We start from the raw sequence: 24,542 nt of genomic DNA, 5'->3' as shown, positions 1-24,542 counted from the left end.
TCCAGTGCAGCCGCTGGTCCCCCCACGCCTCTCCCTGGGCCCCCAGACTCCAGCCCAGATCCCCGGGAATGCCACAGGTGACCAGGCCCTCAGGGAGCACCCCGTTGGCCCTGCTCTTTGTGCAGTGGAGACACTGTGGCCTAGAGAAGGTGACTGGGGAGCCACCTGCCCACCCAGGCCCTGCACACCCTCAGTGCAGGTGGAAGCGAGAGCCTGGCTTCCTGGTGTGGGGCCGCCGCCCTTCCTGTCCTCCCTTGCCTGGGCTGTACTTGCCGGCCCTACTCCCAGTGAGCCCTCCTCCCAGTGAGCTGGGGCATTTCCTGTTTGCTGCATCCCCCCACCCCTCCTACAGACAGAGCCACCCTCCTCCCTGTGGCTTCCACAGGGCTCTGTTCCTAACCCAGGAAGACGTACCTCCCCCAGGCCCATTGTCTGCCCCAGATCCTGGGGACACAGAGAGCCCAGCTGTAGCCTGGCTCCCGGACCAGTGGTGTCCCCTGGCATTCAGTGCTGGCCAGCCCGGACCCCCAGCCACCTCCACCAACACTTGCCAGAGTGCCATGAAGGACTCCTGGCTCCCAGCTCTCTCCCTGGGTGACCCAAGCAGGGGCTGCCACCGCTCTGAGCCCAGCTTCCCTCTGGGAGATGTTGCTGCTGTCTTTTGATCATTTTGCTTGCTTTCTTCCTCAGTAGCAAACAACCGTATTCATCCTAGATGCAGCTTTGGTTAGTGATTGGGCAGGTGTCCTGGTGGCATCGCACACACCATGTGATTGAACTCCGTCACCATGTGGCCTGCTTCCCATCTTTGTCTTCTGGTCATGACACTACTGAGAGCACTTTTCTACCTGTCCACTCCCAGGGGGCCCTTCTGTCCTGCTGTGGGTCCCCACAGTGGCCCAGGGGGCCCTCTTTGCACAACAAGCAGAGTTCAAGATCTTGGAGGGCTTTGGAGGCAGGAGTCTCACGCTGCATCCAGATCTTGGGGACTGCAGGCAGCATGAGGGCTAGAGTGCTTCTTGGGTGTGCGATGGGCCAGGGGCAGTGAGGACACAATCAGCCCTCACTGAGGCCCAGTGCGCCCCATGCCCCTGGACAGGTGGCAACGGGTGGACCCCCATCCTCGCCTGCCTTGAGGCAGTCGGTGAGCCACCAGGTCAGTGGAGGTCCCTCAAGGGGCCGTTGGCCGGGTGGGGAAGGTGACACATGCTGGAGGTTCAAAGGAGCTGGTAGTCTGAGTGGGAGGGAGGGAAATGGGGGTCATGGTAGGACAGGCTCAGCTCCAGGTGCCTCCACCGCCCTGCAGGGCCTGGGCTGCCCAGAACCCCGGGGTGCTGCCAGGAACGTGTGCAGTTCTGGAGATCCATGGGTTGCCAAGCAGTGGAAAAATTTGGGCTCTTGGAGGAGCTAAAAATACAGTGTGGCAGCCCCTGCCTCCTAGTTCCGGAATCCTCTCCTGCCGTTCTGGCCGCCCACCCCATGGAAGACAAGTTCCCTCCCTGCACCCCCACCACCCGCACTGGCTCAGGGCCCAGAAGCATCCATCCCTGTGCCAGTGCCAGAAGGGCCACACTGCAGCTGCCTGCCCGCTCCCAGGCAGTGGCCCCCACAGGCGCTCATGTGCCCAGCCGGTGCCTGCCCCACCCCCGCCTCTGCTTCAGATCCCCAGAGCCCCTTGGTCCCAGGCACAGAAGGCAGTACCTGCCTCCCCAGGGCTGTCCGGCTCAGGGCTTGGCCTGTTCCTCATGGGAAGCCTGGATTCAGGCAGACCTCTCCCTTCCCTACCAGTGGGGCCTTCACACAGGAGGGGGCTGTCCCAGGCAGACTCAGAACATGTCACAGTGGGGCCTCCAGGCCCGTTGGTGCTGGCTGAGGGCATAGGACCCCCCCACCACCACGGTGCTGTGGAAGGCCCTCCTCGCCTGGTTCCTGGGAGGCAAGTGAGGGAGCCGAGGCCTGGGGGCTTCAGGGGCTGGCTCAGGTCCCTCATGTGCTGGGATTCAGGCCTGGATACCCTAACCCCAGCCCGTGTGCTACTCAGGGTCATGGGCCCATGCAGGAGCCCCCAGCTACTCTCCACAGCTCGGGGCTGGGCCTGCCTCAAGAGCCCACACTCCCTGGCTCTGGTTTTCTGTCTGCACTGCAGGAGCTGGGCACATGGCCTCAGGTCTAGTGAGGGCCAGCGATGTCCCTGTCCCCACCCACACCACACACTCAGCTTGACTGCTGACTGCCAGGCGGGGCAGTGGCCCAGCAGCTTCCCGAGAGTCAGTGCAGCTGCCCTAGCGTGTAGGCATTCGGATGGAGGTGCTGGCATCACCACACCAGGCTGGCCAGGCCCGGGCCCAGAGGGGGACCCTGCCTGCAGGAGCTGGAGTCTGAGGGGAGAGGCATAGCCCTGTCCTCTGGAAGCCCCACACTAGTGCTGGAGAACCATGGTGACGTCCCACTAGCATGGGTGGGGTGAGCCCCTCAGACCTCAGAGTCTTCGTCTGCAGAAGACCCTGCCCTGTGCAGTTCCATTGATGCTGGTGGACTGGGGGGGTGGGGTGGATGGGACACCCCTTCTTGGTGTCCTGACCCTTTTGCTGTCTGAGGTGTGGGGTCTGGCCGGAGCCATGGGTACTGGGCCCTGCAGGGCCTGGATGGTCCTGCCCTGCCTCAGCCGGAGTTGGTGTCGGCTGTAAAAAAGATGGCGAAGAACGCAAATTCCTGTGCCTGTGGGGAGGTGGCCACGCCCTACAGCCGGGGCTGGGGAGCTCTGAGGACACATTCCTGCACTGGTGGCCCCGCCAACCCACTTTCCAGATGGAGAACGGGGAAGGGTAGCCTGCCCCGGGACACACAGCTCAGCAATGAGACTCCCGCCCCCTGCCCTTCTCAGTTGGCACTGGCACCTTCCAGGGTATTGTTCCCCGTAGCCCTGTGCCCCTGAGATCAGTACACTGTGGATTCCTTCTGGAATCCTTGCAGAAGTGGACACCACCCCCCAGGAAAAACAGGCAAGGCTGTTTGTGCAGAGCTCGCTGTAGCAGGGAGTCGGCCACTGCCACCCGCGTTTAGCAGATACTCAGGCGGGCGGGGCAGTGGGAAGCCTCATGGTTTTCTCATATGGATATTTCACTCTATACATAGAAAGCTTTTTATAGACAAAGGGAAGGCTCGGGGATGCCCTGAGAGAGGTTGCTGGCTGGAAGTCGGGCTCCTATGAGATGGGACAAAAATCACAGAAGCTGTCAGTTATTAACGAGGTCCCGGCCGTTTGGGGCCAGTGGCCAGATTGCGGATCAGAGTGCTGCATATATGGTCTGGCCGTGGTGTGTTTGCAGGTTCAGCCTCATGCTGAAAAGCAGTTGGAACATTCCCCATCATAGAGACTGGGGGGCCCGGATGAGATCGGGCAGCCTTGGTGGCATCACAGAAGGAGGAAAGCAGCTCTGGCCTCATCCTCCGGGTCCTCAGCTGGAACCCTGTCTATGCTAGGCGGTAGCCCAGCAAGGCCCTGCTACACTCACTGCCCCCAGACAGCACCCGGTGGGCCACAGTCAACTGGGGCAGCTCAGACACAGAGCTGGGCACCCAGGCACCGGGGTATGGAAAGCTGATGGGCAGGAGGGCCAGTTTCTTCCCACCGTGGCTCCACCCCACTGACCAAGGGGGCTCCTCTTGACTGGGGTCTTTCAGGGACTTGCACAGGGCAAGGAGCACTGGGCAGTGCCAAGAGGGGCAGTACTCAGGTCAGGGAGCACTTTCGAGTCCAGGGACACCCTGGGGCCTGGGGCACGGTGGCTCGCAGGGGCACTGCTTGTCTCTAAAAGGTCAGGATTTTTTGCGTGGAGGGACCCCTGGGGCTCTTGGCTGGAGAGGGCACTCTGGATGCCAGGGGCCGGGCCTGGGAGAGTTCATAACTCCGTCCACTCAGCCTGTGCCAAGGAGACTCCGGCCAATGGAAGCGGGGGAGGAAAGGAGGGTCAGTTCTGGGGCCTCTTTAGGCAGCAGCGGCCGAGGTGGGTGGGAATATGTGCAGAGGCTCGGCTGCCTGGCTCTTCATGGTCGTGGGAGCCACCCCTACTGCTACCAGGAGGGGCATCGGGGACCCAGGTGGCTCTGGCAGCTCAGCGGTCCGCAGCGATGAGAAGCCAGGGGAGCGTAAGGAGCAGCCCAGGGCAGGGCCCAGAGTGGGTGGGCAGAGGCGGCCGGAAGGTCCTGCGCATCTGGGTGAGTGGACAGCCACTGGGTGACCAAGAGGGCCGGGCCTGGGAGGACGGCTTAAAACCACAGTGGGCCGGGGGCTCCGGGCTCTCTGCTGTACAGTGCCCAGACCAGGACCCCCTGCCGGAAGGAGGGGCATCCCAAGGACAGCCTCTCAGGATGCTCCTGGCAGCCTGATGCTGGAGGTGCGGAGGAGGAAACTGAGACCCAGGCAGGATGAGTGACTGGGCCCAGATCTGCTGGTGAGGGCCCGAGCTGGGGACACGCAGACCAGAGCTCTGGCTTACACCTGTCAGGCTGCCTCCTGGAAGGAACCCGCTGGCCCCCCTGGGCAGTTGAACAGGCGGAGGGCTGAGGGGCGGTGCGGGGAGTAGGGGCTGGACTGCCGGAAACACCAGGCTTGGTTGTGGGCCAGGCTGGGGAGTGGGCCTGAGACCTCAAGGGCAGGTGCTCCAGGACACTGTCCCAAGGCAGGAGGGGAGGAATGGGGCCTCCAGTGGTGAGGACAGCAGCAGGGCTGGGGCCAGAGCCATCTGGGGAGGCAGGCGCTTGGGTTCTCAACCCTGCTTGGCTTCTGTGACCTCAAATGCCCCTCAGCCGGGGGTCCCCTGACTTACCAGGCTGCGCAGCGCTTGAAGCAAAGCCATGTGGGACCTCCAGTCACAGCCCAGCCGTGCCCAGGTGAGGGACTGCGCACAGACCCAGCTTCTCTGGGACCCAGCTGTCTCCAGTTCCCCACCTGTTGCAGGAGGTATAAAGTGCCTGCCTTGGAGGCGGTAGGAAGCCAAGGGCCAGGGTGGAGAGTGCTGGGCCAGGGTGGAGGCTCAGAGCGTGTGCCTGCCAGGCCCGGCCCCCGAGCTCCCTCCCCGAGGCTCCACACAGCCCTTCTCAGACGCTAAATATAAGATCTGAGCCATACATGGTTGCAGGAGGGCCTGGGATGCCCCTGACCTTCGAGGCCAGTTCCCAGGGTCTGTGGTTGGGGACAGCAGCTGGGGAGATGTGGTGGTGTGGAGCTGATGTCAGAGGTGCAACCGCCTGTCCTGCTGTTCTGTTTTGGGGAAAGGCACGTGTTGGGGCTCTTCTGGGCTGGGCCTGTTACCAGGGTGTTCCCAGGGCTGAAGTCAGACCTGTTGCGACTGAATTCTGGTAAAACCCTGAGTGCCAGGGGTCTCCGTCTTCCTGTTGGTGTGAGCCCCCCACCCACACACAGATGGGTAGACTGAGGCCCAGGGGAGACCCGGGAGCCGCCTCTCCTCCCCAGCCACACTCTTGACGCTGTGGGCAGCCCAGGCAGTGCCTGAGGTTTGGAATCTCCCTGTCCATATTGTCCACTGGGGCGGGGGAAGTGCCCTGGGGTGAGATAAGGGAGCCTCAGATGCGCCATTTTGTTGCGTCATGACCACGGGTAGTGTTCCAGCCAGTGGAGCCTCCCACTCCCCCCAGTCCTTCCCAAGCTCATCCGGTCCTGTCAAGTCCCTGGGGCTGTGCTGGCCTCGGAATTGCGGTGCAGGTTTCTGAGCTGGCTCCTCCCCTCCTAGCCCTGAGCCTGGGGGTCCACATGCGTGCAGTGGGGCCCTTCCTGCCTGCTACCTCAGTTGCCAAAATTCGGTCAGGGATGAGTATAGGGAAGCCTATGATATAGTGGGGGACACAGAGCTACTCCTAACCCTCAGCATGGCACGTGAGCAGGAATTGCAGCAGAGAAACTGAGGCTGAGGGAAGTGGCTCATCTGCACTGGTGGCCAGGAGGACAGCCCCCATCCCTCCCCGCTGACGGCTCCCTGCCCTCTGCCCGCAGCTCGGCAAGATGTCGGTGAAGGAGGGTGCACAGCGCAAGTGGGCAGCGCTGAAGGAGAAGCTGGGGCCACAGGACTCGGACCCCACAGAGGCCAACCTGGAGAGCGCGGACCCTGAGCTGTGCATCCGGCTGCTCCAGATGCCCTCTGTGGTCAACTACTCCGGCCTGCGCAAGCGCCTGGAGGGCAGCGACGGCAGCTGGATGGTGCAATTCCTGGAGCAGAGCGGCCTGGACCTGCTGCTCGAGGCGCTGGCGCGGCTGTCGGGCCGCGGCGTGGCACGCATCTCGGATGCCCTGCTGCAGCTCACCTGCGTTAGCTGCGTGCGTGCCGTCATGAACTCGCGGCAGGGCATCGAGTACATCCTCAGCAACCAGGGCTACGTGCGCCAGCTCTCCCAGGGTGAGCCGCAGTGCGGGAGGGCCGCCCAGGCGGACTCTAGGGACCTGGTATGAGGCTTCAGCCTGGAGACCCACCAGGAGGAAGGCAGCCAGACAGGCAAGGAGGGCTTCCTGGAGGAGGACTGGCTTCCTGGGCTCAGGAAAAATATCCACATTCACTCCTAGTCTGAGGCTTCCAGGTCACCCCAGTCCCCGCACTGCTGCACCAGCGGTCCCCTTGTGCCCCCCTGTGTTCTGTGGCTCTGCTCCACCCATCCTCCCCATCCTGTGCTGGCTCCCACCCTCTGGCCTCTCTGTCCTTGTCCACACCTCGGTGGCAGGAGTCACCTGAGTTAGAGATGCAAATCCACCCAAGTGGCTCCTACATACACCTGCCTGGCTCCAAGCCCTTCAGCCTCAGCCCAGACAGAGCCCTTCAGGTCTGGTCCACATCTACTGATGGTGTCACCCTCCACCTCCCAGCGCCTTCCCCAGCGCCTCCCTCCCTGCCCTGTCCCCTACTCCAGCACCCAGGGACCTCGTCCCCAGCAGGCAGGCCTCTTGTCTCTGCCTCTGCTCATGTTTTCTGCCTTTGTGTCCTCCAAGGTCCTGCGCTAAGCCCTTAAGCCCCAGCTCCCTTTCCCCTCCTCCAGGAAGTCTCCCCAGCCTGTGCCCAAAGTTAGTCCTGGCCCCTTGAGAGAACCCCTTGCTGTGTCGCTCCATGGCTGCTCCCGATGCTTGGGGAGGAGCTAGGGTGGGCAGTGATGGGTGGGGCGGGGCCCATGGGGATGAGCTAGGGTGGGCAGTGATGGGCGGGGTGGGGCCCATGGGGATGAGCTAGGGTGGGCAGTGATGGGCGGGGCGGAGCCCATGGGGATGAGCTAGGGTGGGCAGTGATGGGCGGGGCGGGGCCCATGGGGGCAGCAGGTACCTGTGCGGGCAAGCAAGCCAGAGGCAGCTCGCTTCCGTTGGACCCAGGGGACAGAGGCAGGTGCAGGGGCCAGCCACTCTCAGCCTGTCTCCCCAGCCTGGGCCTGGCAGGGCCCCTCGATGGAGTCTTTTGTGAATTGTTCTCCGCAGGGTCAGATGAGAGACACCCCCAGAACTTTCACAGCTCCAGGGATGGGGTGGGGGGCAGGGGTTCATAGGAATGAGGTTATGGCTGCCATAAACACAGTAAGTGCTGCATTGGGAGAAAACCTGGGCCCAGAGCCAGTGACAGGATGGGGCGGCTGCCTCCAAGCCCTTCCCTGCAGGGCCTGGCCCTGTGGTCCAGGAGCAGAGTCAGGACACCGAGGAGTGGGCAGCTCGTTGGGTCCCAGCCCTTTGTTCAGCACTGCGGTGGGCCACGGACAAGTGCCCGGCACCCCCTGGCGTCTGCCTGCCAGGCCCAGAGCCCCAGCCCTGAGCCCAGCTGCACAGGCATAGGAAAGGGTGCACTGGCCCTGCTGAGCCTGCCCACTCCACCCTGGCAGCCCTGGACACATCCAACGTGATGGTGAAGAAGCAGGTGTTTGAGCTGCTGGCCGCCCTGTGCATCTACTCTCCCGAGGGCCATGCACTGACCCTGGACGCCCTGGACCACTACAAGGTGGGCGGCAGGGCCCGGGCCTGGGCACGTGGGGCTCCCTGCCTGGGTGTGCCCTGACCCCGCCCTCCCCGCAGACGGTGTGCAGCCAGCAGTACCGCTTCAGCATTGTCATGAACGAGCTCTCCGGCAGCGACAACGTGCCTTACGTAGTCACCCTGCTCAGCGTGGTCAACGCCGTCATCCTGGGCCCCGAGGACCTGCGCACGCGCACCCAGCTGCGGAATGAGTTTATTGGTAAGCACCTGCCCTGGGCTGCATGCCTGCTCCTGCTTGCCTCTTGGCCAGTGCATCCCATGCTGCATCCACCTGGGGAGGTGGGAGCACCACAAAACCTGCCCCGGCCCAGGGCCCCAGAGGAAGCCACCGTCTCGGGCCTGCCACCACCTGCCCCTTCGATGGACATGGGCCTCAGAACGCCTGGGGGTCAACCCTGGACTGTTCTCAGTTATGAGGCTGGGCAGGCAGTGGAGCGGGACAGGGGGCCTGAGACCTGGTTCCAGCCCTACCTGTTCTGGCAGTGAGCCCTGAGTAAGCATCACTGTGTGTCCAGCACGATGTCTCCCCTCATGTCTCCCCTCTGGAGCCTCAGGTCTCTGGTGTCCCATGACTACAGCAGAGCAGGCCGGGTGCTCTGGGTGGCAGAAGTGAACTGGGGATGGTGGGGTGTGGCCTCCAAACCCTCTGACCCTGTCCATCCCTTCGCAGGGCTGCAGCTGCTGGACGTCCTAGCTCGCCTGCGGTGAGTCCCCACTGTGGCGGTCCTGCCGGCTGCCCCTACTGCTCCCAGGACCAGGCCCACCTGCCCTTTGGATCCCAGCCACCTCACCTAAGCAGCATCTCCAGATGGCAGGGAGGTGGCTCCCCCGGAGTAACGCCAGGGGGTCCAGCCAGAAGCCAGGTCTCAGGCTAGAATCCAGCTCACTGTCCCTGGCAGCTGCCCACAGAAACTAGGGTTGCAGCAGCCATAGAAAGGACAGAATGAGCTCATATCCTTTGCACACCGTGGATGGAGCTAGAGGCCATGATCCTAAGTGAACCAACCCAGAAACAGAAAATGAAATGCCAATAAGAGGGAACTACAGGGTGATTCACGTGGATGCAGGATGGAGACAGGCACATGGGCCCCGGGAGCGAGAGCTGAAAACTACCTACAGGGCACAGCGTTCATTGCTACTCGGTGTCAGGCCCACTAGAACGAGGGCCCCACCCTCCGGCTGCGGACCGGTACATGTCTTGTCGGAACCGGGCCACGCAGCAGAAAGTGAGCGGTGGGCGGGCGTTCCCGCCTGAGCTCCACCTCCCGTCAGATCAGCACCGCATTCCATTCTCACTGCGCATGCACATGAGGGATCCAGGCTCCTCTCACTGCGCATGCACATGAGGGATCCATGCTCCTCATGACAATCTAATGCCTGATGATCGGGGGTGGAACAGTTTTATCCCTAAACCATTCCCGTCACCCCAGTCTATGGAAAAATTGTCTTCCACAAAACCAGTCCCTGGTGCCGGAAAGGCTGGGGACCACTGCCCTAGAAGGCCAGTCCCCTACGTGACACAGTGTACTATGTGGCAAACATGCACATGTACCCCGAGTCTAAAATAAATTTTTTTAAAAAAAGAAACTAGGGTTGCCAGGTACTGTATGGGACATGAAGTTCATTCAGTTTTCAATACACAACAGACAAAGTTTTAGTGTAAATATATCCCAGATGTTGCATGGGATGTACTTATGCCAAAAGTTATTCGTTGTTTGTCTGAAATCCAAATTGAACAGGTACTCTGTAGTTTCATTTGCTAAATCTTGCAGCCCTGCTGGGAACCCACTAGCTGGGAAGCTCTATCCCAGGCCTCAGTCAGGACTGTACTCAGGGGAGTCAGCTTGGAGGAGCCCAGGGCTAGAACGCCTTGTGTTGAAATGGCCTCAGGAGCCAGGCGCAGTGGCTCACACCTATAATCCCAGCACTTTGGGAGGCCAAGATGGGCAGATCACCTGAGGTCAGGGGTTTGAGACCAGCCTGGCCAACATGGTGAAACCCCATCTCTACTAAAAGTATAAAAATTAGCCAGGCGTGGTGGCATGTGCATGCAATCCCAGCTACTTAAGAGGCTGAGGGAGAATCGGTGGATCCCAGGAGGTTGCAGTGAGCCGAGATCGTACCACTGCACTCCAGTGTGGGTGACAGAGTGAGACTCCGTCTCAAAAAAAAAAAAAAGAAATGGCCTCAGGGAAAGTTTGCCCGCATGAGTGCCTGTGCCCTGCCAGTGTGGGCTGAAGGGGGCCGGCTCTGCCTGCAGAGGGCTCTGCTCATTGACCAGACTGAGATGACTGGCAAGTCCTAGGCCCAGTGAACACGAAGGTCCCTCCTGCTCAGGCCAGAGCCCCGCCCCTCCTGTATCCATGCAGCCCTGTGAACCCACCTCAGGTGCGGTCTTCACTGTGGCCACACAGCGCCCAGAGGAGGGCCTTCCCTCCCCCAAGGTCACGGCCCGGTTCCCTTGTGTGCCACCTCCCCAGGCCTTAGTGCATGTTACTCGACGGGAGTGGGAATGCTCGCCCTTCCCCTTCCCCAGGGGCATGCGGCTGCCCGGTGACCTGGGGGCAGCCTGTCAGGGCGCAAGGCACTGACCTGGGAGCTGCCACTCTTAGCCCGCCCTCCCTGGCTATGTGGGCCACATGTCAGCCACAGCTGGCCACGAGCTGGCTCAGAGTCCCGGGTGGGCTGAGCAGGCCTGGTACACTGGCGCCAACCCGGGCTGCCCCGTCTACGTGTTGGTGGTAGCAGTAGCAGGCTCAGCCCACCGGGCATCTCCCACACAGAGACCTGGAGGATGCCGACCTGCTGATCCAGCTGGAGGCCTTCGAGGAGGCCAAGGCTGAGGACGAGGAGGAGCTGCTGCGAGTCTCTGGTGGGATCGACATGAGCAGCCACCAGGAAGTCTTTGCCTCCCTGTTCCACAAGGTGGGCTGGGGGCTGGAGGACCGGAGGGCAACCCTCCATTGCAGGCTGTGGCCCTGGGGTCCAGAGGCTGGGCCTGGAACGGTCCTCCCTGCCCTGGTCAGACCCTGCTGTGACCTGGCCGTGGCGCCAGCTCGGGGGTGAGACTCCAGGGAGCAGCAAGGGGCCAGGGGTTGGAAAGGGAGCTGGTGCCTAGAGTGGGCAGCCTGGGGGCAAAGCCAGGGCCTCAGGACCCAGAAGGACGGGGCTCCAAAGACCAGCACGGCCCACAGCCGGCTGTACTGTCCTGGGCCCCAGCTACCCAGTCCCCATCAGGTGGGATTCAGAGGCCTCAGGGCCTGGTGAGGCGCTAAGAGGCTGAATTCCCGTCAAACTCAGGCCCTCCCCTCATTCCCTGAACCTGGCGGCTCTCATCTGGGGGCAGTTGTGTCCCCAGGTGGCATCTGGCAACATCTGAAGACATCTTTGGCTGCCATGACTAGGCAGGGGGTGCTACTGGCATTGAGTAGGTTGAGAGCAGGGGTTCTGTTTAACATCCCATAATGCACAGGACAGTCCCACATGTCACCAGTACCACCGTCACTGAGGCTCTCATCTCTAGGGATCCGTAGGAATAGAGGGGGTGATGGGGCTGGATGCCCTGGCAGATGGGCCAACCGTTCTCAGTCCACCAGGGAGGGGCCGGCTGCTGACCCGCACCCCACACTTGCCCGTCCAGGTGAGCTGCTCCCCGGTGTCCGCCCAGCTCCTGTCAGTGCTGCAAGGCCTCCTGCACCTGGAGCCCAGCCTCCGCTCCAGCCAGCTGCTCTGGGAGGCCCTGGAGAGCCTGGTGAACCGGGCCGTGCTCCTGGCCAGCGATGGTGAGGGGGTGGGGCAGGGGTGTAGGCACAGCCTGGTGGGCAGACACTGGGGTCTTAGACCACGGGGGAGGGGGCCTGCCCTTGGCCCCAACCCATCCTCTGCCTAGGGGAGGTGGCCGCTTTTTCCTGCCTCCTCCTCAAGCCCCCATCCCTCCCTCCCCCACTCCCTTCTCCCTTGACCCTGGACATCCCCTACTGCAGCCCAGGAATGCACCCTGGAGGAAGTGGTTGAGCGGCTTCTGTCTGTCAAGGGGCGACCCAGACCAAGCCCCCTGGTCAAGGCCCATAAAAGCGTCCAGGCCAACCTAGGCCAGAACCAGAGGGGCAGCTCCCCGCAAAACACTACAACCCCCAAGCCCAGCGTGGAGGGCCAGCAGCCAGCAGCAGCTGCTGCCTGTGAGCCCGCAGACCACACCCAGAGTGACAGCGTCCTGAAACTTTCACAGCCGAGAACCCTGGAGCAGCAGGCGTCCCCTCTTCCCCCACCCACCCCCCTGCTCCCTGGTTCCAGTGCTGAGCCCCCTCCCCCTCCTCCTCCACCCCCACCTCCACCCCTGCCAGGCCTGGGGACCACAGCCCCCCCAGCACCTCCTCTATCACCACCCCTGACAAGCTCCTGTAAGTTCCTGCCCCCACCACCTCCACCACTCCCGGGCATGGGATGCCTGCCCCCACCCCCACCCCTGCTGCCTGGTATGGGCTGGGGCCCTCCTCCACCCCCACCTCCACTGCTGCCCTGCACCTGCCGCCCCCCTGTGGCGGGAGGCGTGGAGGAGGTCATCGTGTCCCAGGTGGACCACAGCTTGGGCTCCGCCTGGGTCCCCAGACATCGGCGGGTGAACCCACCCACACTGCGCATGAAGAAACTGAACTGGCAGAAGCTGCCATCCAACGTGGCACGTGGTGAGGGTCCCCAGACCCCCAAGAGAAGCTTCCCCTAGGACAGGGGCTGGTCTCTGCTGGGGAGAGGGGCAGGTGGCACATGGAACTTGTGTGCGTGTCCTGCCCGTGCATGGCCAGGGCAGCCTGGCCCTTGCTCTGGGCTCGGCGCCTGTGGTTGAGGTGGGGACGGGGGAGGAGCAGGGCGGGGGCTACCTCTGAGGATCCCCTTACACTTGCTTCCGTGAGCCAGTGTGTCTGGGGTGCCATGGTGCCCTGGGGCCCGGCTACAGGTCCTCAGGTAGGGAAGTAGGGTGCCTGCTGTATGCCAGACCCGCTGGGCCCCAGGCAGGTCATCCTTCAGACCCTCTGGGAGGCTCCAGTCCTTGCCTGCTGGATCACCAGGCCCCGGGGCTGCAAGAGCCTCACTGGCCATGTGCCCACCCAACAGAGCACAACTCTATGTGGGCGTCCCTGAGCAGCCCTGATGCCGAGACTGTGGAGCCTGACTTCTCCAGCATCGAGCAGCTCTTCTCCTTCCCTGCAGCCAAGCCCAAGGAGCCCACCACAGCAGCCGCACCAGCCAGGAAGGAGCCCAAGGAGGTGGGGACGGGGTGGGGACTCAGACCGGGGCCACCTGCCAGGTCACCCTCTGGTACCAGCCTGTTGGGTGGGGGGTTTTCCAGATCACTTTTCTTGATGCCAAGAAGAGCCTGAACCTCAACATCTTCCTGAAGCAATTTAAGTGGTGAGTGACAGAGGTGGCCCCCATCCCAGGCCACAGAGCCTCACCTCCACCTGAGCCTCCCGACTTGGGCCCAGCGGTGCCCTCTGCAGGCCACCATGGGAAGTGCATACTGCATCCCCTGGGCAGGATAGTGGGCGGGTAATAGCCCCATGCTGCCCCAGCTAGGGGTTGTCCAGGCTCCTGGGGAGGGAGCGCTGGGACCTCCCCACAAGGCCACAGACAAGCAGTGGCTAAACCAGGGCAAGGACCTGGGCCCTGACTCTCAGCCCCCAGTCCTTTCCTGCTGCGGTGTCCAGCACTGGCCCGAGGGAGCTAGCTGGACTGACCCACCCTACATCTCCTGAGCAGGGCCCATGGAGGGAGAGCAAGGGTAGGAGTCAGTCTGGGTCCCCTTCACCGCATGACCATGGGCAGACAACTGGACCGCCCGGTGTCCCACCTGCCCTGGCCACCCCATGACTGCGTGGGGAGACCCTGCCAGGCAGGGTCCCAAAGAGGCTGGGTGGGGTTGACTCATGGTTCACCCGCCCCTGCCCGGTCCTCTCCCTGCTCCAGCTCCAACGAGGAGGTCGCTGCTATGATCCGGGCTGGCGATACCACCAAGTTTGATGTGGAGGTTCTCAAACAGCTCCTTAAGCTCCTTCCAGAGAAGCACGAGGTGAGAGGACCACCCCCACCCCCTGCCCCCAGTTAGTGCCACCAACCAAGGGAGAGGCTGTCCCCGGGGCTCCTCCCAGGAGGGAGACAGAGAAGGGAGGCATCCCAGCCCCACCTCTGCCGTGAACCGTGAGCCACAGGGAGCTGTGATGGGACTGGAGGGGCTGAGCCCAGCGGGCAGTCCGGGAGGACGGGAAGCTGGTGTGGGGGATCCCACACGCCATCCTCCTCCTGGCAGATTGAGAACCTGCGGGCATTCACAGAGGAGCGAGCCAAGCTGGCCAACGCCGACCACTTCTACCTCCTCCTGCTGGCCATTCCCTGGTGAGCACAGCTGCCCTCAGACCCCAGGGCCTGGGCCCTAGGTGGGAGGAGAGCAAGAATAGGGAGCAGGGCCCAACCAGGGTGGAGAAGGGGCTGTGCCAATGGCTGCCCCGGGCTCCAGGAGCGGCGTTGCAGCTGTCGGGCTTCTAAACATCAGTTTAGAAGCTCACCCCCAGTCCTTCCCCTCAAAGTGTGAGGCTCAAGGCCTCTGGAGCAACTGGTTCCCGCTCTGCGCAGGCCCAGGAGGGTGCCTGTTGGACGGGGCAGGCAGTGGAAACTCCCTCCCTTTGCCCACCACCCAAGCCAGAGCCCTGTGCTGAGTGCCCCTCTGGCAGGGACAGGGGGGGTATTCAGGCCACTGATCCCTGTCTGTACCATCCCCAGCTACCAGCTGCGAATCGAGTGCATGCTGCTGTGTGAGGGCGCGGCCGCCGTGCTGGACATGGTGCGGCCCAAGGCCCAGCTGGTGCTGGCCGCCTGCGAAAGTGAGTGGGGCACGTGTGCAGGAGGGACAGGCCTCCGAACTAGAGCCGGAGGCCTGCTCGGGGCCCCTGCTACCGCCAGTATCATAATGGCTGCTAAGAGCACCCAAGGGTGCCAGCCTTCACCACTCCAAAAACCACCCTGCTGCCACCACCTTGGTGCACACACCTGCTGGACGCACAGACACATGCATGCCCACCACCACTCTCAGGCACGTGCACACATGCATGCCCACCACCACTCTCGGACACGTGCACACACATGCACACCACCACTCTCGGGCACGTGCCCACAAGCACACCGCCACTCTCGGGCACGTGCACACACACAAGCTCACGAGCAGTCACACACATGCACACAGGACAGACAGACACACGTACACGCCCCCCACACACACACTCTCACATACATGTACAGACACAAGTGCACACACGCAGATACCATCTCTGAAAGGGGATCCTCGGAGACCTGCCACAGCCACTGGGCAGGGAGAGGGACAGGTACGGACCAGTGAGGCACAGTTCACATCTGTCAGGCACACTGTAGGTGTCCACTCCCATCGGTGGAGGGTTTGCAGTCCCCAGGCCCTGTCCTGTGTCCCTTACGGTGCTGGGCTGAGCCTGGGGAGGAGCCAGGGAGTGCAGGGGCACTGGCAAGCAGGACCACACCCCACCGCCAGGGCGTCTGGGGGCTCCAAACCAAGAGCCCTTCTCCAGCCCTGGCTGCCCCTGCAGGCCTGCTCACCAGCCGCCAGCTGCCCATCTTCTGCCAGCTGATCCTGAGAATTGGGAACTTCCTCAACTACGTAAGTCAGGGGCAGCTCCCCATCCCACCTGGCCTGCCTGGGGCTTGCAAGACTCACTCCCGGCCTCTCCCAGGGCAGCCACACCGGTGATGCTGACGGCTTCAAGATCAGCACGTTGCTGAAGCTCACAGAGACCAAGTCCCAGCAGAACCGTGTGACGCTGCTGCACCACGTGCTGGAGGTGGGCTGAGGTGGCAGGCACCAGTGGGGGCACGATGGCAGGGCTTCAAGTCCCCCCGGACCTGCAGTGTAGAGGTGTAGAGGCCATACCCCCCTGTGCCCACCACTCAGGCTGCCGGTCTCCCTGTCTCAGGACCCCATCTAGAGCCAGCAGCCTCAGTCAGAGCCGTGCCCCCATCCCTCCCAGCACCCCTTCCTTCCTGCAGCACTGGCTCCCCTGAATGAGCCTCGTCCCTCCCCAGGATACCTACCCCTGGTCTGAGGGGACAGTCCCTAGGAAAAGCAGAAACATCACAAAGTCATAGCCAGGCCCGAGGGAAAGATTTGAGGGTCTGGAGTGCTGGGGGTTTTCTGGACCTTAATTGCGAAGGGTTAGAGCTGGGGGAGTGGGAACAGGGGCATCCCCAGGCGGAGAGTGTGGCCACAGTGGATCTCACTGGACGTGTCCCATTGCAGGAAGCGGAAAAGAGCCACCCCGACCTCCTGCAGCTGCCCCGGGACCTGGAGCAGCCCTCGCAAGCAGCAGGGTAGGCAGCTCCCGCCAGCCCACACCCCTCAGCCAGGCGGGGGCCTGACTTCTGTCCCCAGCCAGTGAGGTGGCTACCCGCCAGGACTGAGTCTCACAGCGGCAGCACGGCCCCGGCGCCCTTAGGAGCCCTGCCCAATAGAACACTTTCCTTCTGGGACAGGACCGTGTCTGCCATGGTCTATCCCCTTCTGACTTAAGTGAGGAAACAGGCCTAGAGGGGGCAAGGGCTGGCCAGGTCAGGGTCACACCAGGGGCAGGTCTAATACAGCCCCTTCACGAGTTGAACCTTCACCACAGCCGCGAGCAGGCTTGGGCCTCCCTCATCGTATAGATGAGGAAAAAGAGGCCCAGGAAAGCAGTGTCACCTCCTGGGTCACACAACCCAGGCAGGAGGGCAGCCTGGGCCACCCCACTACACAGTCCGGGCCCCTAGCACAGGGTCCTTCCCGGGCTCCACCTGCCCTGGAAGGTTCTCTGGCCCAGGAGCTGCTCAGCCTTGGGGAGAGCTAGGCCAGTAGGACAGGCTGACCATTAGGGTCCCCGCTCAGATGCCCACAGAGGGCTGAGGGCCGGCTGGAACAGGCACTCAACCCCAACACTGCACGTGGGGCCTCAGAGTGCAGCCTGCAGTGTGCACAGTGGGGCACCAGGACTTGTGCAGGGGAGGGGCTCCCCTGTCCCAGCAAGGCTGACATCAGCTGTTGCTGTCTCTGCCTGGCCCTCCTCACCTTTCAGGATCAACCTGGAGATCATCCGCTCAGAGGCCAGCTCCAACCTGAAGAAGCTTCTGGAGACTGAGCGGAAGGTGTCCGCCTCGGTGGCCGAGGTCCAGGAGCAGTACACTGAGCGCCTCCAGGCAAGTGGGCACCTGGGCCTGGGGCTGGCAGGAGAGGCTGCCCTGATCAAGCGAGCCGGGCGAGTGGCTGTGCTGTCTCCTGGCTCCAGGGTGGATCCTGGGGACCGAGGTTCCCCAGGTGTACACAGTCAGGGTACAGGCCCCTGCTCCTTCTCAGAGACCACTGTCCTCAGGGCCTGTCCCTGTGGCCACCACCCTCCTGCAACCCAGGGCCTAACCCTAGGTGGTGCCCACGTGGGGCTCTCACAGGACCATCACGTGCCCTTACCCCCAGGCCAGCATCTCGGCCTTCCGGGCACTGGACGAGCTGTTTGAAGCCATTGAGCAGAAGCAGCGGGAGCTGGCCGACTACCTGTGTGAGGACGCCCGGCAGCTGTCCCTGGAGGACACGTTTGGCACCATGAAGGCCTTCCGGGACCTCTTCCTCCGTGCCCTGAAGGTGGGGGCAGCCTGGCAGGGCACAGCCTGTCTGGCTAGAGTGGGGTCCTGAGGCCCCTGACCTTCCTCCAGCAGGAAGGGCAGAGGCACCCTTCGTCGGGTGGACGCAGCCATGTGGGCCTTGCGCTGCTGAGGCTCAGGGAGGGTGACGCCCAGGCCCACGGAGCCCCTGAGGGGTGCCACGCTGGGGTGACGGGGCCACATCTGCCAGTGCAGGAGAACAAGGACCGGAAGGAGCAGGCGGCGAAGGCAGAGAGGAGGAAGCAGCAGCTGGCGGAGGAGGAGGCGCGGCGGCCTCGGGGAGAGGATGGGAAGCCTGGTGAGGCTGGGCCGGCCGGCTGGGCAGGGACGGGGCAGCTCCAGGATCCTTGCCTGTGCTCCAGCCTCCCCATGACCCCCAGCCCTCTAGGTGGGCTCCAGGGTCCCCGTGCGGCTCTCTGAGTGTCCCACGCTCCTCAGTCAGGAAGGGGCCCGGGAAGCAGGAGGAGGTGTGTGTCATCGATGCCCTGCTGGCCGACATCAGGAAGGGCTTCCAGCTGCGGAAGACAGCCCGGGGCCGTGGGGACACCGACGGGGGCAGCAAGGTGGCCTCCATGGATCCCCCAAGAGCCACAGAGCCTGGTAAGACCCTCTCCCACTGCCTCCTCATGGTCCCCTTGCCACTGTCCCTACCCTGTGCCTCTAGGAAGCCCTCCTGACTTCACTGGAAAGCCCTCTCCTCTCCCTGGACCGCCCTGGAGGCCCCTAAGAGTAGGGACAGCCAAGGGGGCAGGTGGTGGCTGCTCAGCTCTCATCCCTCATCCCTCCCTCCACTCACTCCAACTCCTCCACTGTAACAACGGGCCCTGCCCCTAGTGCTGAAGTAGCGGCCCAGCCTGCTGGGCGCCTAAGAGATGAGGCCAGGCCCACTGACAGATGCCCCTGGGCTGAGGGTGCTAGAGGTGGCAGGAAAGGCAGGCGGCAAGGCCCTGGTGGGAGGACCCCATTCCTGGGGTGGCTGCCTCAGGGTGCTGGGGATGGTGTGGCCCAGTGTCCCCCGCCCTGCCACAGTGTAGACAGACCAAGGACGCTGAGGCCAGGTCCTGCTCTGAGACATCAGAGGAGGCTTCCTGGGGAGGAGGCTTTGCAGGGCGTTGAGGCAGACAGCAGGATGGAGGAGGCTGCGCTTGGGCTGGCTCCGGGGCAGGGTGCCTGCCCTTCACTGGCGTGTCCCTCCATCCAGTGGCCACTAGTAACTCTGCAGGAGACCCCGTGGGCGGCACACACTGTCCCACCTCTAAGCCCGACCTTGATGCTACAATGGCCAGCGAGTCCCGGGGCTGGGACCTTGTAGACGCCGTGACCCCCTGCCCTCAGCCCACCCTGGAGCAGTCGGAGGAGGGTGGTCCCCCGCCCCTGGAGAGGCGTTCTTCCTGGTATGAGGATGCCAGCGACGTCCTAACCACCGAGGATGCCCAGGGCCCCCAACCCTTGGAGGGGGCCTGGCCAGTGACTCTGGGAGATGCTCAGGCCCTGAAGCCCCTCAAGTTCTCCGGCAACAAGCCCCCTGCAGCTGGAAGTTCAAGCCAAGATGCCAAGGATCCCACGTCCTTGCTGGGCGTCCTCCAGGCCGAGGCCGACAGCACAAGCGAGGGGCCAGAGGACGTAGTCCACAGCCGTGGTGCCAGACCCCCTGCGGCAGGTCCGGGTGAGGATGGGGACGAGGACGAGGAGGATACAGCCCCAGAGTCCGCGCTAGACACATCCCTGGACAAGTCTTTCTCCGAGGATGCGGTGACTGACTCCTCGGGGTCGGGCACACTCCCCAGGGCCCGGGGCCGGGCCTCAAAGGGGACTGGCAAGCGACGGAAGAAGCGTCCCTCCAGGAGCCAGGAAGGTAACTCAGGGAGGGGCCCTGGGTACCTTCCCATGCCAGGGCGCTGGCACCCAGCCGGTCCCTCCCCTTCCCCACTGGGCACTGCAAGTTCCAGCAGCACCCAGGACAGGTGACTTGGGCGCGGCGCGGGAGAGGAGGCAGTAGCGCGTCCACCGGGGGGTGGCTTTCTGGGCTGCCGTGGCCCATGCAACTGTTTCTCCAACCCGCTAATTCCCACCTTCACGCCACCTCCGTTAGGGAGTAAGGGGCGGACCCTGGGCACCAGGTCCCAGGCTAGTGGTTGCCATGCAGCTCAGTGGCCAGAGAACCGGGCAGCCCTCGGAGAGTGTTGGCATGGCTGTCCCGGGCCCCCCAGCCCTACCCGCTCTGAGTCAGGGTTGCTCCTGTGTGATAAGCCATTGAGTGCATTTCTTTTATTTGAAAGCAGAGGTTCCCCCTGATTCTGATGATAATAAAACAAAGAAACTGTGTGTGATCCAGTAAGGTATGTACGCAGCCGGTGCTCCGTGGGGGCTAACAGCAGCTGCAGGGCAGTGGGGCCAGAGCTTGCTGCCCAAACCCCTCCGGGACACTAACCTGCCTTCTCTCCAGCCCGCATGGTGCATCCGTGTGGCCTCGCCTCTCCTGCGGCCCTGGTGGTGGGCTCCCCCCTTTGTCCCCTCCCTCTCCGCAGGTTACCTGCTCACCTGGTGCCTTCCGCAGGCAAGACAAAACCTCAGCGCTGGTTCTGGGCATGCAGGCCTCGGGAGGGCAGGTGGCAGGACTAGTCGGGCTCCCTTAGTGAGCAGGATCCGGGGCGTGGGCGGGACCTCCTGGCTGGCAGGACAGGCTGAGGTTGCTCCTGTCTGCTGTCCTGGCCCTCACTGCAGTCCCAGTAACCCTGTGGCTCTCCTGCTCTGTCTGTCAGTGGAGGGATATCTTCACTCTGAGTGTGTCGATGGGGTGGGCCCTGCTGGGGCATGTCCCCAGGAAGTTTGTGAGGAGACAGGGACAGTCCCAAGGGCAGATGCTGCCAGGGACAAGCACACTGCAGCCCCCCCCCCTACTGGACAGTATCCTTCTACCCCGAGGCCGTGGGTGGGTCTGTGGAGATGCAGATTACCCCCGGCACACGGCGTCTTCTGGGGGGCCCCCAGCCAAGGGTCAGTCAGCCAGGTCCGTCCGCAGGGCTGGAGAGGCCGATGCACCCAGCTAGACAGACCAGTCTGCGCTGGGTGGAGGAGGAGCTAGAGCAGAGAACCAGAAGGTCCAGCCTGGCCGCTCGTGAGCTCTGTGAGCCCGTCTTCCAGCACCTCCAGCCTTGCTCAGAGCGAACCCAGCGTCCGTGCATTGCAGATATGCTGTGACCGCTGGGCCTGGGGCTTAGGCTTAAGACATGTGAGGTCTGATGGTGCCCGTCAGAAGCAAGAGCGGTCATGAGCCCAGAGAAGCTTCTCCAGACAGTTTGTCCTCACTGTGGGGGCACGGCCTTCACCCTGGAGTCCAGCTTTTGCTTCTAGGGCCATCTTCCGAGTGTGGCTCTCTGGTGTGAAGCACCCACATGTATTTTTAGAAAGGTGCTGGCATCTCCCTTAGAGGCTGGAACTTGGACTTGCTGTCCCTGAGTGTGAGGAACAGTGGAGCATGCAGGCTTGGGGCGGGCGGCCACATCTGACAGTGGTCCAGTGAAAGATGGACGTGCCCAGTGCCAGCTCCATGCTCCACCCGGTTCTCTCCTGAACCTTCTGTACGTGCTTAGCCTCCACCCACCCCAGCTCCTGCCACACAGGCAGCTGAGGGCAGGAGGAAGGAATCGTTCTCTTCTCTCCCCAACTTTTTATTTTTAATTTATTTTTATTTATTTGTTTTTTCAAGACAGTCTCACTCTGTTGCCCAGACTGGAGTGCAGTGGTGATCTCAGCTCACTGCACCCTGCACCTTCCAGGTTCAAGTGATTCTCCTGCCTCAGCCTCCTGAGTAACTGGGACCACAGGCACGTGCCACCACGGCTGGCTAATTTTTTATATTTTTAGCAGAGACGGGGTTTCAGCATGTGGGCCAGACTGGTCTCAAACTCCTGACATCAGGTGATCCACCCGCCTCGGCCTCCCAAAGTGCTGGGATTACAGGCGTGAGCCACCGTGTCCAGCCCCCAACTTTTTATTTAGAAAATCTTCAACACCACAGGAAATTGCATGGAGATCAGAATGAACAACACCTTCTCCCCGAAATTACAACCATTTGCCAAAAATACCAAAATTGTGACCATTTTGCTACATTGCCCCTCTCCAACTGAGCCATTGGAGAGTTTCTTATAAACATCATGGCACTGGACCCCTAACCTCGCCCATAGACACCTGAGAGCATAGCCGTCTTCCCCAGTCCCCACCAGGCAGGCTGTGCTGCATGTCCACGTGCTTCTAATACCCAGTCCCGGTGCGGATGTGCCACTTGTCCCAGTAATTCCTTTAATAGTTGTTGCTTTGTTGTTTTCGCAAACAAGATTGTATCCAGAATCACACGCTGTGTTTGGTTGTCATAGAGCTTCAGTGTCTTGTTCGAGAACATTCCTGCCCCTTTTTGTCTTGTATGACATTGACGTTCTGGAAGACACCTTCACTTTGGGTTTGCCTGATTGCTCCCCCCAAGTAGGTCCAGGTTGAGTTTTGGGGCAGGAGTTCTACCCCAAGGGATGCCATGTCCTCCCCAGCTGGGTGGGGATGTTCGTGGCAGCAGTGCTGACCACGGCTACGGGGGTGGTCTCTGAACCTCCACTGCACGAACACCGTGCTGTCTAGTTAATAAGCACCTGTGGTGACATGCGGAATAAACAGCTGCAGCGTGGTTCTGTGTTTGCCGCCCTCCTCCGAGTGCTCCCTTCTCCCCTCCCTTTTTCCATCACGTGAGTTTCGAATGTGCCGTAATCCATCACTGCCATTGTCGTGCATTTGATGGAGACCAGCCGGGGCCCTTGACCCACAGCCCCTGAGCACTTCCCATCTTTGTCACAAGCCCGTCTTCCCAGCTCACCCCAGACTTGCTGATCCCCCCCATCCCTGCCCAGACCTTGGTCTTGGCCATTTCTCCGGGTTCCCTGAGTGGGGAATGGTGCTGAGATCCCCCTCTGAGTGATCATTTTGGGCAGTTTTTGTTGTCTTCCTCTGTCTCTTTAGAGTAGTGGTTCTCAAACCCCGCCTGGGCTGTCCCACTGGGGAGCTGGGACATCACCCGGCACTGTGGTGGCAATGGGGGTGGCACTCAGACAAGGGCCACCGAGGGCTCCTGGACCAGAGAGCGAAGAGGGCGTTGGGGGCAGGAGGGCTGTGGGGCCATCTCTGGGGCCATCTGGGTGGCAGGAGCTGTTGGGCCAGGGCTGAGCACCCTCAGCAGCCCGCTGGAGAAAGCGCTGCTGGTGTCCTCGTGTGGGGCTTGGGGCCCAATGTGGAAGCGATGGAGGGCTGCAGGTGGTGGCAGTGGGGAGTAATGAGTAACGACAGAGTGCAGCCTGGGTCTGAGACATGGGGTGGGGAACAGGCCACAGAGACTCCCCATCTCAGCAGAGAGGACACAGGCTCAGGCCGCCACACCTTGCCAAAACCCAGCCTGGCCAGGCCATCCCGGCATCTTACACCTAGATAAGTTGTGCTGCTCCAGAGAAAGAGCCTGGGGTCAGAGTGGACCTGAGATGCATGGCACAACCCGCTGGACAGTGGTGATGAGGGTTCAGGGACCTGGGGACCCAGAAGCGGGCGCCTGGTATTGTACCCAGCAAAGCTGCTCCTAATAATGTCATTTCTTTTCTCTCCTTACAGGCCTCAGGCCCAGGCCCAAGGCCAAGTGAGAGAACCCAGGCCACAGGACATGCTGCCATTCTGCCAAGAGAGGCTCTTCTGGGGGCCAGGCTGGGACTGGGCCCCGGAAACCAAAAGTCCGTGCCTTACCCAGCCGGGGCCCTCCCGGAGCCTTCTTTGGGTGTTGTGGCTGGGACCCCGACAGGCACCAGTACCCTGCCAGGCCTAGTGCCCTCCTGGACTGCCTGCACGCGCCAGCCTCCTACCTGCTTCCTAAAGGCGACCCTGGCCCACACCCGCATGCACCCGGTGCAGCCTGCCAAGGGCCAGTCGTGGGGGCTGCGTCCTGCCAGTGTCTACCACAGCTCTGCCTGCCCTTCAGCCCAGCAGGGTTTAATCAAAACGCAATGCTTTGCGAGTCTTTACTACTTGGAGGTGGCTGAGTTGGGGGCCCTGGGCAGGGGTAGGCTGGCGGGCAGTGCCATGGCAGGCCAGGGTCCCCTCCCGTGGGGTCTGGCCCCCATCCCAGCATGTCCAGCCCCTGAAGTTGGAGTGGGGAGCGTTCTGCATTTGCTGCCACCACCAGGCCTCTGTCCTGCAGCTGAAACTTGGCCATCACATCAACAGAAAACCCCTCCCAGTGCCAGCTGCCCAGGACGGGCAGGCCCTGGGGACAATACAGGTCCACCTGAGGGGCTGCAGGGTGACACCCAGCAGCCTCTGCCCCCTCACTGCCTACCCAGTGAGGGCAGCCTGCCCGAGCCTGCCGCCTGCCAGGTGTGTGCCCTGAGGCTGGAAGCTGGACGTGTGGCCAATAAAAAGCAGACCTAGCCCGGTGTGTGACTGTTGTGTTCAGAGGCTGCGGGAGTGGTCGGTGGATGTGGGTTCCCACAAATGTGGTGAGCGCTGGACAGGCCCCATGTGAACACTCACTGTTGAGGGGCCCCCAGTTCCCCAGGCCCCGTGTGAGCATTCACTGTTGAGGGGCCCCCAGTCCCCCAGGCCAGGGGCTGTCCCTGAAGCCCTCAGGAGGCAGTGAGAAACATCTAGAAGAGGGCAGACCCCATGGTGAACAGCACCCAACAGTGGTGAGATGGGTGCAGCTCTACAGGGGCGTAATTTACAAACCACCAGTCTAGCTGGTTATGTGTGTGCTGTGGCGGTATTTGCTTTCCAGCAGATCAAGGTTGTGCAATGA

At 62.4% G+C, this 24,542-nt stretch overlaps 1 protein-coding gene across 7 annotated transcripts in view; it reads left to right on the top strand.

Annotated features, from left to right (window-relative positions):
* INF2 (inverted formin 2) overlaps positions 1-24,180 on the top strand; it is a 30,326-nt gene extending 6,146 nt beyond the window's left edge. Inside the window, exons 1-23 of one of the 7 annotated variants that reach the window (XM_033191090.1) lie at positions 4,023-4,218; positions 6,014-6,413; positions 7,867-7,982; positions 8,057-8,216; positions 8,688-8,721; positions 10,801-10,942; positions 11,658-11,799; positions 12,001-12,702; positions 13,130-13,281; positions 13,365-13,426; positions 13,982-14,084; positions 14,322-14,407; positions 14,792-14,892; positions 15,625-15,695; positions 15,769-15,876; positions 16,332-16,402; positions 17,140-17,260; positions 17,535-17,699; positions 17,915-18,017; positions 18,158-18,319; positions 18,921-19,574; positions 20,002-20,058; positions 23,366-24,180. In XM_033191090.1, the coding sequence (XP_033046981.1) occupies positions 4,132-4,218; positions 6,014-6,413; positions 7,867-7,982; positions 8,057-8,216; positions 8,688-8,721; positions 10,801-10,942; positions 11,658-11,799; positions 12,001-12,702; positions 13,130-13,281; positions 13,365-13,426; positions 13,982-14,084; positions 14,322-14,407; positions 14,792-14,892; positions 15,625-15,695; positions 15,769-15,876; positions 16,332-16,402; positions 17,140-17,260; positions 17,535-17,699; positions 17,915-18,017; positions 18,158-18,319; positions 18,921-19,574; positions 20,002-20,057 (3,798 nt within the window). In that variant the 5' untranslated portion in view covers positions 4,023-4,131 and the 3' untranslated portion in view covers position 20,058; positions 23,366-24,180. Of the gene's footprint in view, positions 1-4,020; positions 4,219-6,013; positions 6,414-7,866; positions 7,983-8,056; positions 8,217-8,687; positions 9,594-10,800; positions 10,943-11,657; positions 11,800-12,000; positions 12,703-13,129; positions 13,282-13,364; positions 13,427-13,981; positions 14,085-14,321; positions 14,408-14,791; positions 14,893-15,624; positions 15,696-15,768; positions 15,877-16,331; positions 16,403-17,139; positions 17,261-17,534; positions 17,700-17,909; positions 18,018-18,157; positions 18,320-18,920; positions 19,575-19,998; positions 20,059-23,365 lie in introns of those variants that run through there. The other 6 variants (XM_033191089.1, XM_033191092.1, XR_004432228.1 and 3 more) reach the window with 6 other exon arrangements.
* Positions 24,181-24,542: the final 362 nt, after the last annotated feature.

This window comes from Trachypithecus francoisi, unplaced genomic scaffold (assembly GCF_009764315.1).
Source record: "Trachypithecus francoisi isolate TF-2019V2 unplaced genomic scaffold, Tfra_2.0 Lachesis_group3, whole genome shotgun sequence".
Classification (NCBI taxonomy): domain Eukaryota; kingdom Metazoa; phylum Chordata; class Mammalia; order Primates; family Cercopithecidae; genus Trachypithecus; species Trachypithecus francoisi.
Note: the sequence above shows the minus strand (reverse complement) of the source record. Positions and strands in the feature narration are given on the sequence as shown.